Source organism: Branchiostoma lanceolatum, chromosome 4 (assembly GCF_035083965.1).
Source record: "Branchiostoma lanceolatum isolate klBraLanc5 chromosome 4, klBraLanc5.hap2, whole genome shotgun sequence".
In the NCBI taxonomy this organism is placed as follows: domain Eukaryota; kingdom Metazoa; phylum Chordata; class Leptocardii; order Amphioxiformes; family Branchiostomatidae; genus Branchiostoma; species Branchiostoma lanceolatum.
Genome location: NC_089725.1, coordinates 8,503,810 through 8,521,897, shown reverse-complemented (window position 1 = coordinate 8,521,897; position 18,088 = coordinate 8,503,810). Strand labels below are relative to the sequence as shown.

General features: G+C 40.5%; 1 protein-coding gene across 3 annotated transcripts in view; it reads right to left on the bottom strand.

Annotated features, from left to right (window-relative positions):
* LOC136432419 (potassium voltage-gated channel subfamily H member 1-like) overlaps window positions 1-18,088 on the bottom strand; it is a 102,708-nt gene that overhangs the window by 14,012 nt on the left and 70,608 nt on the right. For 2 of the 3 annotated variants that reach the window (XM_066423688.1, XM_066423686.1), the window contains exons 6-9: window positions 3,436-3,489; window positions 2,224-2,505; window positions 1,645-1,758; window positions 491-648 (exon numbers count right to left, since the gene is read on the bottom strand). In XM_066423688.1, the coding sequence (XP_066279785.1) occupies window positions 491-648; window positions 1,645-1,758; window positions 2,224-2,505; window positions 3,436-3,489 (608 nt within the window). The remainder of the gene's footprint in view (window positions 1-490; window positions 649-1,644; window positions 1,759-2,223; window positions 2,506-3,435; window positions 3,490-18,088) is intronic. The other variant, XM_066423687.1, reaches the window with a different exon arrangement.

Genomic DNA, 18,088 nt, shown 5'->3' with positions numbered 1-18,088 from the left:
CAGGTCATTGGGAAATTGCTGGTGCCATTTTTTTGCCATTTTTCTTACTTAGTAACTTAGATGTTGTATTTTTTTTAACAAGGAGGGTTTATATAATCTCAAACCAGGGGCTTCTTGTGCTGCCTTGTTCAATGTTTGCAAGCTTTGAAACAATCTTGTATGTGAGGTTAAGTAAAGGTAGTCCCAAAGCATTTTGATGCCGTACGGGCAATGGTTTGTTATCCAAGGTATTGGAGGGCGGAACATCTTCTTCCACCACCTTACACCTCGTCAGCAGAAGTCACATACCTGGGTGAAGTGAAGAAAGTTGTGTAAAGTGCCTATCCAAATGGCACAGCATCGGTGGCATGTTAAGGCTTTCGTACCCAGAACCTCTGCGTTCTGGGCCAAACACCTTGACCATACGTTGCGCAAACACGACGCCATTTTAAATGTGAGGGTGGGGAGGGGGGTACGTTATTTGTTGCTATTGATACTGTATATTGCTTACCAAACGCACGCAAACCAATGAGCGAAGAGAGCAAACACGCAGACCAGAAGCACCAGCACGGCTGCTCCGTACTCGATGTAGTGGTCCAGCTTCCGTACAACCCTGCCTAACCTCAGCAGCCGGACCACTTTCAGCGAACTGAACAGACTACTGATGCTCTGGATGCATGGACACATTGTGAAGAGGTCAACCAACACGTGTAACATCGCTTCATTCGTTTAAAGGAAACCAAAGCAACATTAGGGCCCGAAAATAGGATTTTGAAAGTCAATTCATGTAATCATTTCTATACATGATCAGTTCAAAATTAGTTCACTGTCACAATGTATAGCGACGTCAATTATGCAAAAATACGACGTCGTTGTAATGTGAGAACTCACTGAAAATCGTCGTCGGCGTTTTTGTATGCTCGCAATACTAGGGATATCATCATACGGCACGTTTTTGTGCGGTTTTAAAATGCTCAGAGTATGAACTTGTGCTAAACAGTGTTAGTAAATGTCACTACCATAAAGATATCAGCATTTTTTTGTTTCCATATTTTTGGCCCTAATATTGCTGTGGTTGCCTTTAAGAAACAGCAAAAGATACAGGTTAGTCATGCAGGGGAAAAGATACATTAAAAGTTACAACTGGGTAAGTTTTGCAACTCAGACGTTCCATGCAACATCATATATCTTTCGTCAGTAACTGAAAAGACTTTCCAGTTACTGACGAAAGATAGAAAAATATGTTTTGAACAAAGGGTTTGAGCATGCACTTAGAATGAGCACCCAAATAAGAAGAAATGTTAGAAATAGGCGTAGGAAATATGTTGTGTTTCCGGTTACTAGACTCTAGCATAAACCTACCGACCCAGTCTTTTTGGGAGGTCGACCGCAAAATATTATGTCTATATACATGTAGTCAAAATACCATGTTGATAACATCGAAAAGACATGTCCAGATGTGTTCAGTTTTACATTCATTAAACTGTATGTGTTAGATCACTTCGGGGCGAAATCCAAGAAATAAGGAAAAATAAATACAGAACCCCTACCTACCAATCTTAAATTTTTCAGAACTGTAACCAGAAACGCAACATTAATTTTCCAAGGCCTCAACACACTATATGGATAAAGAAATATTCGTCATGAGAGGAATAAACTTCTTACCGGATCTACATTATCAAAGGCGTTTATGACGTCATACGGTAGACATGACAGGAGATCTATGACGAACCAGCTTTTCAGATAGTTCATACGTATGATTTTGGGGTCGGAGACAACCTGCAGAAGAGAATGAAGGGAAAAAAGTCAAAGAAGACTAATTTGATTATAGATAACGTGATTTGTCTGCTAGTCCAAACACATGTTAAAGAACAGTTATCACATTTTTTCTTCTTTTTTAGCTAAGTGTAATGTTTTTGTTACTTTGTTTACACTCGTCACAGCACTGTGCATTCACTTGTCCATTTTAGTATGAAAACATAAACTGCAAAAGGCATACATTCCTTCATTTGAATAGAAAATTGTAATTCGTAATACTATTATTTAGAACAAACACGTATTTTTGTAATTATATAAGACAATGCTCCTGAAGCACCCTCCTCCAGCAGGCTTGAATCGCTCGTCAACAAAGCCTCCCAGAATCAACCCTGCTCTCTTGACCCCTGGTTCTAACTATTTGTGATGAGCTGGCCTCATTTGTCACAAACCAATCAGATGGGTTTTGTTGCATGCATGGGGGTTTACCTCTCCGCCTGGCCCCACAAAAGTGGTGTGAAAGTTCAGAACGATGTCAATGAGGAACACGATGTCCACAATGCTGTCCGTGACCAGCAGCGGAATGTTTTCTCTGTCCTTCAGTTTGAAGGCCACATTGTAGGGCACCATGATGGCGGTGTAAAACGTCAGGATGAGGATGACCCAGTCCCAACCGGCCTTGAAGCTGGAGTAGTGGAGGATTATGTGGGGTGGAGTCTTGGGCGTCTCCTGTTTGTACTTGGGGAGGACGTCCGCATTCAGGTTCAGTATCTGCTCGGACGGGAGAGAAACGATGAACAACGTAAGCTTCATCACCTGAAATCATCTAACCTTTTTTCTTATCTCAATGAGTGAAAGATGCAGCCCACAGGATGCCATGCATTGGTTAGATGAAGGAAGAGCAACAATATTTGTACAACAAACAAGCGATACTTGTATACAGACTGTACAAAGTGTCAAGTACGTCACATCACTGAACGAGGACCACATCCACATCTCAGTGTTGTACTCTACATGTCTTATGACAGTCATCTCGTTGTTTCAAAGACCTACACTACACCATAGCATCATTATCTACACGCGGTGTGTTCTTGGTTAGAGTCTTATGAACAGTAAAGATTAACAGCAATATTCTCAAATTGTGATATAAATTTCTTGAGAGAGCTTTGGCTGTAAAAGAGTTTTTTCACGGCATATGTGTAAGACAGTACCGACGCTTGCACATGCTTCAGCTTGGTTAGTGTAGCTGGGAAGGCCTGTTGGAGGAAGGGTTTAGATAGAGCAGAAGCACAGACCATATAACACTGTGACATGATCAATCAACGGCATCGCGAACGAGGCCATCGTTAGTCATTAGTATTTGCATGATTGATGTCTAGTAGGGAAGCACCCTTTTCCGGGTCATCGCTGCAAAAACTTGGACTTCGATGCACTTCTTCTGCCCTTTTATATATGTTTCAAATATGACGCAAAAGTATGCAAATTCCCACAAAAAACATGTCCATGGAAACCGTCTGTCATGGTCAGAGAATCTGTATTGTGTCCGTCATGTGTTTTTACAGTCATTTTGTGTTACTGAAATAAAACGTGAGCATGAACACCTAAAACCATGAGTTGGATATAAAACCGGGACGAATAAAAAACCGGGACGAAGAAGTCGCATGGAAGTTGAAGCTTTGGCAGTGATGGGTTATACCAGACCTGCCAATATGGCTGCTCAGACGGTCTTCGGGAGAGCCTCCGCAAGCTAAACCGCTGTGGAGAAACACGCACTGACCATAAATGATCGATACAGGATTTCGGATCTGTTATAGTCTTGCTGTACTTTGCTATTGAATGAACCTAAAATTCTGAAGATAGTACGACTTTACGAATGTCTTTTTGACGAAGCATCAGGAGCGAGCCTAATAGTATATTTTATCTTCTGTGTTTTTCTCTGATGGTCAATGTTTAAAATGACTCCAAACTTTGAATTCAACGCGCGCGGCCGCGAAGAGATATTTTTGGGTCGATACGCAAGAACAATGTTAACAGGTGAACGTTGCCATGACAACAGGGACATCCAATTGCAGCAATAAGGAGAGAGAAATATAAGAATTATACTTTGATATGAAGTCATCTGTGTAGCATCATTTATGATTCACTCTAGTGCCATGTTAGTCTTCAAGATCAAGACCAATATTCCTTAACTGAAGGAGGACTTCACTGTGTACAGGTGGAAGCTGAACAAGGTCAAGGATAGAACTTGATAAGACGGACAGACGGACGGACGAACAGACAAATAAGTGAACAAGGACAAGTATAAGGACAACCAGACAACTTTCAAATTTCTAGAGTAGACACGGTCACAACAACCAGTCGTGAGAGAAAACATCATCCGGAGTTTGCAGCTGTGTATAGGTGGTAGCTGAACAAGGATAGAACTTGAAACGACGGACGGACAAACGGACGAACAATCAAATAAGTGAATAAGGACAAGTATGAGGACAACCAGACAACTTTCACATTCCTAGAGTAGGCACGGGCACAACAACCAGAGAAAACATCAACCAGAGTTTGCAGCAACGAATACGCACCACTTGATAGATGAACAGTATACAAGAGGTGATTCACGAAAGTGCTTGGGTGACGAAAAAAATCTGACGAACATTGCTAATCTATTATTCAATACAGTGGCATGAAGGTCCTCCTTTCGTACGTCATTAAGAAGTCTAAGGTGCACCGATACTGATCGATTTATAGTCGCATGCAAATTAGGTCCGGATCCGTCCCGAACTTGTACAAGCAGCGGCTGGTCATCTACACCCACTATGATATCAAAGCAAAGCTTTGACTGACAGACATTACAAAGACACCATAAACCGACTGCCTTGAAAGCAAGAAGTCTTATCATTTGGTTGAAAATGAATCTTAGGTTATCTTTCCCAGTGGTCCAGATAGTGTTTCCCATCAGGCTTGCCACAACATTGACTGATCATTTTATGAGAGATCCTCTACAATATCGACCTTTCCTTCACGTAACAAACACGCACCATTACACATCCCTTTCCCTACAGCACACTGTTGTTTACTTAGAAAAATCGCAGCCGAAGATAAAATCAAGTCAAAGAGAAACGACTAGAGCACTTCTTGAACACACAGCGTCCACAGAACTGGATGGCGCCTCTTAAAAAGCGTTTGATAGACTACAAGAGTATAAGAAGTATGCTGGCAGGGGAGTTGATTAACCCTTGTGTTATCGATCCCTGTGAGTTGGCGGAGCTCTCCCGTGTTATTACTACTCTGGGCAGACCGTATTCCACCCGAGATGTATGGTAGCCATGGGGGTTTCCTTATTGATTCTCGCCCCGGTAAAGTGTGAGTTTACTTCCCCGGCCAGCCGTTTTTTTCCACCTCGATTCATTTGGCACGTCCTCCTTCTCACCTCGGCTGGCTAAGGTATCGCCTTCCCATCCCACAAACATGCATGTCCTCAAGGACCGATCCTGGACGTGAGATGTACACCATAAATTCCGAACCCTGACTGCACAAAGTACAGGATGGAAGCACGTCGTTATGTGTTCGTAAAAACGTTATACTGGCCTGGAAATACGTAGTATAGACTTGAAGGAACTTCGAGGCATACAAAAGATTTATGTGCCTACTTAGAATCGTTCATTTGGAATTTGAAAGGTAGTGGTGTGTGTGTGTGTGTGTGTGTGTGTGTGTGTGTGTGTGTGTGTGTGTGTGTGTGTGTGTGTGCTGTATTGTATGGTATTGTGTCGTATCGTATTGTATCGTATCGTATCGTGTACGTGTTGCGTCGTATATTGTTGTGTTTGTGTTTGTGTGTGTGTGTTGTGTTCTGTAAAAATTATGAATCAAGCAGCATTAGCTCCTTCAATATACTTTTCCATAAAATTATCACTGTACATTTCAGATCGTTGAACAGCAAAGATTATGCCATCTGACGCCTTCCGATGCGAACGGGAAATACAATATGGATTTAGTGTCATGGAGTAGGAGTTGGACAGATAGCTCTGATTCTGAAATGCTTATACATCTTTGCCAATCAAAGAAATTTAACTGACTTCTTTGACTCTCAAATGGAATAAGCCAAGACATTCCACCAATACCAAGACATCCAAAAGCTGATCGCAAAAGGATGATCACGAAAAGAAAAATTGGCCGAAAAAGGATAGATTTTTGGTGAATCAATTTACGAGTAAATTCGACAAGAAGTCACGGACGCGACGTTAACACATGTATGGCGTATCTCATTCGGTCTCTATCTCATGCCATGTGTTAGCACCGTGGCGGTGAATCTAACTAGGTATCAGATGGTTTTCCATCTCTACAGGCACGGCCACCCGGACTCAGGACAGTTTGATCTACGTAATTACACACTTCTGTACAATCAACATAAGAGGAAAGATCATTCCTTTAAATGCGTCACTGTGACTCCTCTAAATCGTTCATTTGTGCACGTCCACTCAACCTTGTAATTAGACTCAACAGGGAGCTGGCTTCCACGGATTAGGTGATGATACCCTGGCTCGACGCCATTTCTCATGTCCAGGTTCTCCCGAGATAACGGCAGGGCTATCTGTATGCACACACGCAGGTGTGGGAGGGATGGGCACAGATCCAAGGAGACTGAAGATCCACCAGAACTTAAGACCGGGGGGCGGACGATGAGAATACCCTTTGGCAGGATTATGATACATCGATTTTTTAATATTATTCTCGATATCTCTCAACCAGAGGGCGTTTTTTTCTTCTTATCGACTTGTGGCTTGTTGGTAGCCTAGCATCTTCCCTATATTCTAGTTCCAGGTCTCTTCGACGATCGTTTATATGCCGAATATTCTAATCTTTTTATCTACTTGTGGGTTGTTGCTAGCCTGGCATCCACCCTATATTCTATTTCCAGGTACTAGGTCTCTTCGACTATCGTTTATATGCTGAATATTCTAATATTTTTATCGACTTGTGGCTTGTTGGTAGCCTAACATCCTCCCTATATTCTAGCTACTGGTCTCTTCGAGTATCGTGTACATGCCGAATATTTTACAACAAAGCGAACATAGAGGCAGACTTAGAATATGACGGATTCCAGGCTATACGCGTAGTTCACAAGCGAAAGCATCCAGAAATATCATCGTAAACATAAAGCATGGTTGGCTCGACATTGCCACAACATACGTGATCTTGCAGGATCTGTTGATACGCCAAACGATATCTTCTTGAATCTGGTATAAAACGTCTGGTTGCAAATGTGTGCGGATATCTAATGTCTATCAGTAGAACGGACGAAACGAACGAAGCTCTGACGACACCTCACATCTAACCCGCGAACTCGTCATTGATCCCATATCTAGATGAATGACTTAAACGTGAGAAACTCATTAAAACCTATATGGATTATCCATAAGAGTCGGCCTCTACCGAAATGACTTCGTCTGTCCTGATCAACTATTATTTCTGGCAGATACTGGCACAGATACTTGTAGTCACCCGCTGTCACCCACATTGCACGAGTAACATTTGCTGGACATTTCTGTCAAGCCATTCAGGAAATAGTTTCAGACGTCCTTCTATGGAAACCAAGAGGCCGAGTGCACTGCAGAAGTTTGACTTTTACTGACACTTTAGTAAGAGACACTGGAATTGAATATGAACATTTAGAATAAATGACGCTTGATAGGGCAATGTGGAGTGAAATATATGTACTTCTTGTCTGGTCCCTGCTGTTACAGGCCGATAGATGATGATGGCTAGCTCTTGTAGTCACGAGACCGGATGGAAAATATTCGTTCCTGAACCTACTGCTAGTATTTCAGCCTATCCACAATTTTGCGCAATGAGTTTTAACGTCCCACTCTTCAAAAAGACAACTTCAAATCACAGCATAATTGAAGTTTCTCCTTGACGTCATGGCGCCCACAAGGTCTTTAGTTGTCAAATACCCCGTACTTCGTGGCGATTGTGTTTGTGCAGTTGTTGATGAATGACGATAAAAAATGTAGAAATTATGAAAGAATTCCAACGAGAAAATGTTACAAAGGGTTCGGTGCTTTCACGATGTTTCCAAGTTTTGGAGACTCGGTCATTGGACCTTCCTGTATATTCGCAACAACAATTTGTAGTGAAATTTGTAGTGAAATTTGTAGTGAAATTTGTAGTGAAATTTGTAGTGAAATTTGTAGTGAAATTTGTAGTGAAATTTGTAGTGAAATTTGTAGTGAAATTTGTAGTGAAATTTGTAGTGAAATTTGTAGTGAAATTTGTAGTGAAATTTGCAGTTAGATTTGCAGTTAGATTTGTAGTTAGATTTGTAGTTAAATTTGTGGTGAAATTTGTATCAAAATTTGTGTTTTAATTTGTATTTTAATTTGTATTGAAATTTGTATTGAAATTTGTATTAAAATTTGTAGTGAAATTTGCAGTGAAATTTGTAGTGAAATTTGTAGTGAAATTTGTACTTAAATTTGCAGTTAGATTTGTAGTTAAATTTGCAGTTAAATTTGTGGTGAAATTTGTATTAAAATTTGTATCAAAATTTGTATTGAAATTTGTGTTTTAATTTGTAGTGAAATTTGTAGTGAAATGATACTAGAATAATACATAATACCATGCATGTACGTACTAAATCGTTCTGACACCAGGATGTTTTCCAGGCAGACACCACTCTCTTGTTTCTTCACACCATTCTGGTATCAGGCCCCAAGCACAAAACTTGAAATTCCGCATAACACTATTACCTCCCCAAAAGCAAAATCTAATAGTCTCAAAGATTAGATTTGGACGAGGTATGTCTTTGGGGGATTCCTGGTGGAGAAAGTCACGTTTCTCTGCACATGTCCACGCCCATCGCTTCCCAAGGGCCTTGGGGCTACCCTCTGTAGTACCTCCGTGCATGCGTCATTGAATTCAATTTCCCCTTTGTGGGAAGCAACATAAGAACAACTTTAACATCCGTGTTGGCTGCCACTTTTCATCAATATCCCTATAGCCCCGTACCCGCACCAGCTGGCTCATAGTGGGATCTCTGTTGTACCTTACGTCCATGACCACATGTGCCTAAAATCTACCCAAGCGAGTTTCTGAAGGTGAGCGAAGTCTCCGAAGACAGCATATAGTCATTTTTGAGCGGATTGTCACTTCATTCTTTTGGCTCGAGGTCTTCGTATAGACACCCGGGATAATATCTCTGAAGATGTATGTGTGTGTGTGTGACTTGAATGAAACATTTGCTTTGTAGAAACTTCGCGACGGTCCCTGTACTATTAATATTGCCGCGTCAATAAATCATACATCGTTGTTCTATAAATCTAGACTTCTGGGAGAAGTTCTAATTGTCTATTAACATCAAAAGCCATTGCCAAAAAGTTTATATAAGATAAACTATTTGTATATAGCGTTATGACAAGTCTATGAATGACGTATTGAAATCCTCTTTTTGAACGTGACAGTACTGCAAACAAAGACGGAAGGATAACATCTTAATCTTAAAGACACTACCATGAGAGACGATACAAGTTCTTGTACATGCCGTATGTTGGTTCCTCCTAACGACATTACGATCATACCGACGACAACTATTGTACCAATAACGTTCTAGCCTCAGACTAAATACACATATCTAGACAAAACACCTGAAAAATAAGCTTTTTCCCCTGCAATTTTCTCTGTCAAAATGAGTCTGTCTGTAGTGCTTATGTCATATATCAAATACCTATTCCTTGACCTACGCCTACGGTACATATGGCTTGGTGATAAACTCAAGGCGAACATGTCTTAAAGGATTTGCGGAGTCTTCTAAGACTTCCCACGGGGGTATGAGACACATATTGGGTTTCAGCGCACCATCCATCAAGCTCCTGCTCTAGTCACCTTTATGAAAGCACTCCCACATAAACGACTCACACACCCAAATTGTTCCTAAAGAAGATTGACGACTTCAAGACGTGACACCAAGGTAGCCATTTTGAACACAAACACTCTCAAGTCTCTCGATCGATGGCGGGAATCTTCTGGACCGAGAGTGATTCATCTATTGATTTAAACACTTTGCTTTCCTCTTGATGGTTATTGAGAACGTTGGCCTACTTTTTTCGTTCTTTAACGGGGCCTTTGTGTTTTTGTATGGACGTTTTCGCAATAAAGAAAGCTTGAGATGTTTGGGATGAATGAGTATCACTGCACAATGATTGGTCGTAAAATAGTTGAACGGTCCGGGACTCTGAATTTGATACAAAAAAGCATGACATCAGCATCTATTAGTTTGTAAATGCACATATTGTGGGGCCAGCCATGGTGAGAGGACGGCAAAACTTGAAAAAAAAAGCTAGGTATGGTAAAGACTGGAATATACATTAGCCTCTACCAGGCCTCGCGGATCGCTGGGGAAAATAGTAGAAATTGGCCAAGTAGAGTAAATTTTTTGAAGGGAGTCGCCTACGCAGAGAGGGTCCAATCTGCAATCCTAACTGCGCCTGCGAATGAAACCCTCGATGGCCAAACTCCCCTGGCAAATATTTTCCCTATAGCCGGCGCGGTTAGTCTTGTAGATAGATAGATAGTCTGATAGAAGACTAGATATGCATGACCTCTCTCTAGCATAATAAGGCAGTGCATTGCCCATTAAACGTTAGCACCTTTCTGCTTGTTATAGTTTGCGCAGAGTGTCCCAAATGAGTAATACTAAAACATGACCGCCGATGACTTGGGTGCAATCGTTTTTATTTCAGAGTTTTGTATAGTCTCTGAGAAACGTTTTAATTGCTCACAAACTGGCTGTTGCATCATAAACTGGCCCAAACAATACCCTTGCCGCAATAAAGTGTAACGGTGCAAAGGGGTCCCTTCTAAATCTTTACTTTTTACAGGAACGAGATCTCTTAAGATTTTACTGACTATTCATATGGCTGACATCGTTTCAGGGTGGTCGCTGGTAAACAAGCCCATTTCAGTGTGATACATATATAGGGTCATAGGTCATGTTTAGGAACCTACCACAAACGTTAACACGAGTATATGATTGACATCGATTTAAATTGTTTTCCAATATGTTCAACATCTAGCAAACTAGAAAGCTAGTAGGTGGATGAAGTAATGTTTATGGCAATGGAACGTAACGTTAATGCCGTAATTGATTCAAAGCTGAAACCGAGCCCACAATGCGTCGAGATTGACCAAGTTGTGAATAATTTACGTTCCTTGACACGATTGACTTTATGAGTAACCGTCCCTTCGGAAAACGTGTGTCTCCTTTTGTAGATCGCCCCTTTCCGATCCTCTGAAAGCATGCGGTGGTTTATTGGCGTAGCTAACCACTCTTCCTACTCTGTAGTTTGTAGTGGAGCTTTTCAGGGGATCAGTCGTAAGGCTTTGGTGAAATCATTGCCCAGATTAACGATCATACGCCCCATGCGTAGAGATCATCACTGGTAATCACAAAATACGATCGGCTACACATGAGTCAGTTGTTAGATATTTTAATATGAAACATGATACGTCGTGTTAGGGATTGGGCGATTTTGAAACGCATCATTAACGTTACATGTCCATCATCAAACATGAGCATAGAATTCATTGGTACAAAAATGTATGGTACTGATTCTTACGCTTAGAACCACTGCAGGCTTCTATTTTTATAGCACTTACGAGTCTATCCTGACAAATGGTTGGATATATCAGTAAACATCCGGTCCAATTTCTTAACATTTTTAGCTCTGCGATAAGTGTGCTATACACAGCTGTAATAACCGTTTATTTTATTTGAAAAATATCATACATTTGCTATAGATTACCAAGCGAAATATATACTAAAGAACCATCGACCAAAGCAAACCTAAACGTTCCAATGTATGCTCAACAGCAACATGAGGGATATCGAAGTTTTTGTGTCATGTCAATGCCGAGTCACATCCCACGCCTATTCGAAAAGGCTAGAAATGGAACACTCGGTTTGCTCAGGCGCACTAGAACGCCTCGGTACGTTTCAGGACTGATTTCAGCGGGCAAGACTACATTTTCGGGATGGTTGCAATATCATACCAGCTCCATTGCACTGCCTAAGCTAGCCTGGTGCAAAATCCTGGGTGGAAATGATCTAAATAAAATGATGTAACTTGACATTTAAGTATACAATTTTGTAAACTTTGGCCATGTAAATATCCAACTCTTTTAAAAACCTACACCCCAAAAAAACATATCATCCTTACGTAGCGTATCTAAGGACGTATACGCGTATATAAGGATAAAACCCTGTCTCTACGCATCTGTGTTTGTAAAATTTCCTCTGCACCGTGTATAACCGAGCAATAAAGAAAAGAGAACTATTCGGACACAGCAAATTAAAGTGTAGCATTAAAAAAAAACGTTTTAATCTACGTCCTTGCGCGGACAAACTACGTCCGGATAACCTCTGAGCGCGCTACCCATCAGTCAGAAAATCAATGCGCCCGCGATGATGTATGTGACCATTTCCAGAGCAGGTTTCCGCTCATTTGGCATCGGCTGCGCTAATTGGTTTGAAGCCTCCATTTTAGTTAAGTGTGCGAGGCTTTAGTGTATGAGAGTAATGTCATTACGGCGTCCCTGCCTTTACTTAGAGTCACCTTCGGTCATGTCTGTAGAGTTGGCGATGTCACGCGATACATTACGGCGTTCTCGATATGCATGATTGTTATCGTTCCCGGACTGTTATGATAAGTTGAATGAAGCCGTTCTGCGATGTTATCAGCCCTCGGTGTGTTATTGTCGGGTTTGTACAGATAAGATCACCGGTGACCCAGTTCGGACGGTTCCTCGGAGAGCGGTCCCATTTGCCGCTCAATCACGCCCGCCACACCGCTGACGTCAGAGCAACAAAGACGGAGAGCACAAGGGGTCAGTCGCGGATTGATTTATGATCGTGGAAAATGTGGGACAGTCACTAATTACGCCTCGGCAGGTGCAATGGATAGTCGATTACCAGGCCGTGCACTCGATACATTCATTGAAGCTCACATAAAAGGGGGATCAATCTGCATAAAGGGACAGTTTTACGGGCGTGATTGGGGAAAGGTCTGAGTAACATTGACGTACGAATGTGACTTGAACAAGAAGTTATGGCTGTCATGGAGTTCTCTGAGGCTACCGTTCACCACTCTATTTTACGCAAACGCCGGCGATTTATTTTCGTGATCTTTTGTCAAAGAAATATACATTTCCAGTTGAACCCAAGTTCAAAACATCTGTCTATACATACACATGAAACAAATGATGAACTATTTTCGTGCTCTTTTGCTACAGAAGTACATAGTTCCAGTTGAACCCAAGTTCATAACATCTGTCCATACATACACAAGAGGCAACGGTGTCAGCCATGGACTCACAGGGGGGAAATGAAGCAGGGAATTACACAGCAAGAAAATCGATAATTAAGAAACGATGGGAAGGAAGAAAGTGGAATATATAAAACCCCTATTCCCACCAGTTACTTAGTCGATTAGGTTTTTAGGAGATGATTTTCAAGACCTGAAACGCAGTCTAATGTTATGTAACAACTTAAAGATCTTTCTGTAGAGGTTCGCGACACGATTAAAGCAGAACACAACTTCTTGATTTCTAAAAAAAAATCTCTTTTGAAGATTCTGCAGCAAGCAAAAACTGCTACATCTATATGCAAGGTAAGCTACACATTTGGGAACTTCCAAGTGACACCAAATATTGAATGACCTGTGTGTTGTAATAACAGCTAAAAGTTCAGCACCAAGGACACCACATAGCTTCATTGGAAATTTCAAAGCAACAGAAATGTTCAGAAAATAATGTTTCCACATTGTCCATTGGGCATACATCTGCATATAATATCTTCATTTTTGAAGCTTTTCTACCGAACTTTGCTTAAGGATGATGAAGTGAACAAAATAAGTGCAGCCTCTACTCTTATGTATTATTTAAGCAACAAGAGAATATGCCCTCAACGTATACTTTAGACCTGCCCTTTGCAATTCATTGCATTCCTCCAATACAAAGCCACGAGTCTAAGTTAAGACTGCTTCCCAGTGTATCCATCTTAGAGGATAAGAGCAAAGTGAACTTAAAGGAACGTTATCTAAGTCATATAACATCTTGGCATTACAGTGCAGTCATCTATAAGGTTTTGCGCCGGTCTTGAATGTTGTGTCCATATATCACCCACAGTGCCGTGTCTTGTTAAGGCCATGTTGATTCGATTGTATGGATGACATCCTCTGGGACCCCAAAACTGATGCGAGCGGGCGAATAAAAAAGAAGTTTGGCAAATATAAAGTTGCCTTCATTATGAAATATACGTGGTCAGGAAGGATAAACAAAAGTAAACTCACAGAGTATGGTAGACCGAAATATTGATTCTTCATTTTTGTTCGTTCGAAAATTCTTGAAATTTGGAATTGACGTCGGCATTTTACGACATAAGTATCCGCTTTCTGAGAGAAAAAAAATTGCAATTCACAGCATGTATTTTCTAATTTTGCAACTGCTTTTGACGATTTACAGTACGGCTGAAAACCTTTTTTTATTTTTGGGAACGGACGAAAATTGATGTGCGCGCAGATGTCATCTATATAATCAAATCAATATGGCCTTAAGGAAGAAGCAAATGGTATTTTCTTCCTTGCAAACATTGCCCTATATTTTATGGTAAAAATTTCGTATAGCAAAAACACTGTTCATTTTCTAGGCTAGAAATGGCTAGTCATTATAGTCACAAACTGTTGCTTTGTGATCATAAATTATGTCATTGTAAGCATCTTAATTTTTTGGCATGGCGTTGATTTTTTTTTTTACTTCGTCTTTTGACAGACAACGACGATGTGGTACTGCACTCAAGTTTGTCATGACGTATTTTAACAGTGCCACGTACCGAGGATAAATAAACCCATTTTATACCTGGGCGAAGAGAGGAAAGTCTCGTAAAGTGCCTTTCCCAAGGGCACAGCATCGGCGGCGTCAGGCTGATTCGAACCCTGGACCACTTGGCCGAACACCCTGCCGTTACGCCACACGACCCCACTTGTTTGGTTTGGCACCAAATGAGAGCCATCAAAGGATATCGCCCATGCAATCAAAGTTATACGTCCTTACGTGAACTCCTTACCGGGGTAAAATCAACATGCGCCTGCGCCTGCTAAATTACACCGAAAGGTCAGAACGGAGAAGTCAATTTGCCGTGCAGTTGCCTAAGCCATTCGTCACATCCCAAAAAAACCTTTGCCTTCACCTTCCCCTTCAACAAGGTTAATACTTTGTACTTGTAATAATTCTACTTTGTACTTTTGTTAGGAATTGATTGTTAGGAGATATGTAATATGTAATTTGATTTTCTTTCACTTCTGTAAATTTGATTTGATTGCATTATTTCTTTAGTTAGTAATTATTTCGTCTCTTTGTTTTCATTATTTACTTATTCATTCATAATGATTACATTTGTTTTCGTCTGAGTTTATTTACTTTAGTTAGATTGATATTATGATGTAATCTATCATATAGTTAAGGGGAAACCCTGGATAAACTTTAAAGGTTTCTGGTTTCCCCTGCATGTTTTTTTTTAAATTTCCGTTCATTTATTGTTCATTTATGTTCAATGTACTTTTTTTACGTGCAATTAAACACTAAATAAACACTAAATAAATAAATACCATAACTTCTTCCTATCATTAAGGGTTTCTACTGTGTATTGCATTGTGTAGACTAACGCCATTGTCAAGTTGATTTCCATATACGTATTGGTGATCAGCACTTTTCGAGGAGACATCATGCAATAAGATACTGTGGGCAATCGGCAGAATGTACTATATTCAAAGCAGTCTTATTTTTCCTCATTGCCTTGCGGCCCATACCCGAGAACTAGAGGTATAGTTTCGTATTACAATGCTTACAACAAATGACTTAGTGATCATCCATGCAACTCTATAAAAGAAGGATGCTCTGGGTCGATCCAAGGTTACAAGGAATGGTTTACCAGCAGTGACATCATAACCATAATACCGTTATATGTATATTTAAGCAAGAGGGAAATTCTGTAACTATGATAACGGTTTTTATTTCTCATACTTTGTTTTGTGTGATAGCAAAGGGCACGTTCCAATCAAAATGCGATTCAGTTTTCCATGTCTGATATCTTACCATCCAACCCTTGTTGACATTAATCCGCCAGGTTATATAAATCCGCCACTTTGAAAAACAGTGTTTTGAGAAATCTCTAGTGCAGCACTCCCAAGGTATGCACGGTATAGATATACAGGAGTGCATATACTGGGGACGTTGGGTTGGAGATCTGTTTAGACATATCTTTTCAGGGTGGCGGAATTATGTACCCTGGTGGTTTTATGTTAGTAGATGTTACCAACGGCATCAGCTATGTACGTATGTGATGAGACGTGACTGTCCTCGTCACACTACACTAGTTGTGAACCCTTAGGAGATCCTAATGATGAGATCTGAATGATTTTCGTTAGCGTTCGAAATTGTGAGCTCATCCGACCTTCGATTTGCGGTACGTGGCACCTGGCAGCAGGTGTAATTATGGACGGTTCCTTAAAGGCAACCAACATTAGGGCCCGAAAATCGGATTTTGAAAGAAGTCAATTTATTCTGTGATTTCTATACATGATAAGTTCAAACAACACTATCATGTGTAGCGACGTCCATGATGCAAACATATGACTTCGGTGTAATGTGAGAACTCCCTGAAAAACATTGCCGGGGTTTTGTAGGCTCGCGAAACTAAGGTGATCATCATAAGGCACGATTTTGCACACTTTTAATATGCTCAAAGTATGTTAGTTATTACATAAATGGGATAGACAGTGTTAGTAAATGCCACTACAATAAATATTTCAGTATTTCTTTTATGTTCATTTTTTGGCCCCTAATATTGCTTTGTTTGCCTTTAAGAAAATAAGACTGCAGTATCGGTCTACGCACCATTTCCAGCAACACCAGAGGAGTAGGTGTCCCTTTTCTAGTGATACTCATGATTGATTTTTGTTGGCTAAAGTAATGACTTTTTGGCCAAGAGGATGGTGTTGATTACTAACATTCAATCTAGGGAAACTTTCCAATCAAAGGCAACGGACAACCTGGATGGAAGGACGCCGTGGAATGTCAATCTTTTGAGAACGGTTAAGAATATGGCCGCCATTGGTTGACTTGAATCAATATGATTAAAGATAGTAATGTCAGTATTTGTGGGCTGGATTTTTTGGGGCACGAACAAATTTATGAGAATCTATGTGAAACAGAAAGAACGTGGTAAAACGGTACGGACGAAAGATATTACATTTTTTTGACCGCCGTGTTGTGTTATACTGAATATGTTTTCAAATAGCATTTTCATGGCCTTATAGAATATATCAAGCCCCAATGCGTTGAATGACCGGAAAAACAAGGAAAATCATGATAGCGTTGATATACATTATATTCTTTAAGACTGCAGCACTAAGTGTTCGTAACGTGTCAATAATACCTTTCAGGTCACAACCTTACTATGCAGAATTCTGTGCGTCTCTTTTCACCAGCCAGCTTTGACATACTAGATGGTTGTGCAGACAGAATACTAGAAGACAGCGGCTATTCAGTTACCCGCTTTTGACCTTAGAAAACTCTTCAACACGCAGGGCTACGTGACGCCACAACACAAGAGTGTTTTGGGGTGGGCTTTACGCCACATAGCGTAATAGCATACACTAGACGGCCCATGAGGACGGAAGAAACGAAGCTGTTTCTACACAGACAAAGGTTGGACATAAATCTTCGACACCACGCACACATATAACACAAAGAGCAGGCGTAGATCATGGACAGGGAGACAGCTGATACAGACAAACGAAAGACAGCGTTTAAGAAACATGGTCTAACTCCTACGCCCGATGAGTGACGTCGACAATGTAAAAGAAGGTAGAAGCAAGCTTACTGGAACAACAATGAGAACTTACCAGTGACTTACCACGCACAGCATAATTGCGGACAATCTTACGAACAGTTAACTGTGTGTGTCGTTAGGTTTTAAGAATTCACACGATAATTATTACCCTTTACAAATATCAACAATTTAAACAATTTGATTGATTTATCGGTTTTGTTGTCATTCATGTGTGTAAAGTACCTTATTTTCGTGCCATGCATGTCTTGTATATTGTTTGTTGTTTATAAAACCAATATTAATAAAGAATAATTTAAAAAACACAATTTAAAGACTGATGCATGTAAACCCTGTCTGCCACTCTTGATAAAACTCGCGTCAAATATATGTCCTAAACAGCTTCAACTTAAGGACACGAAACGTCTTTATACACGGTTAAATGACAATCATCTGTCAACAGTGGATTTTCTCAGGGCA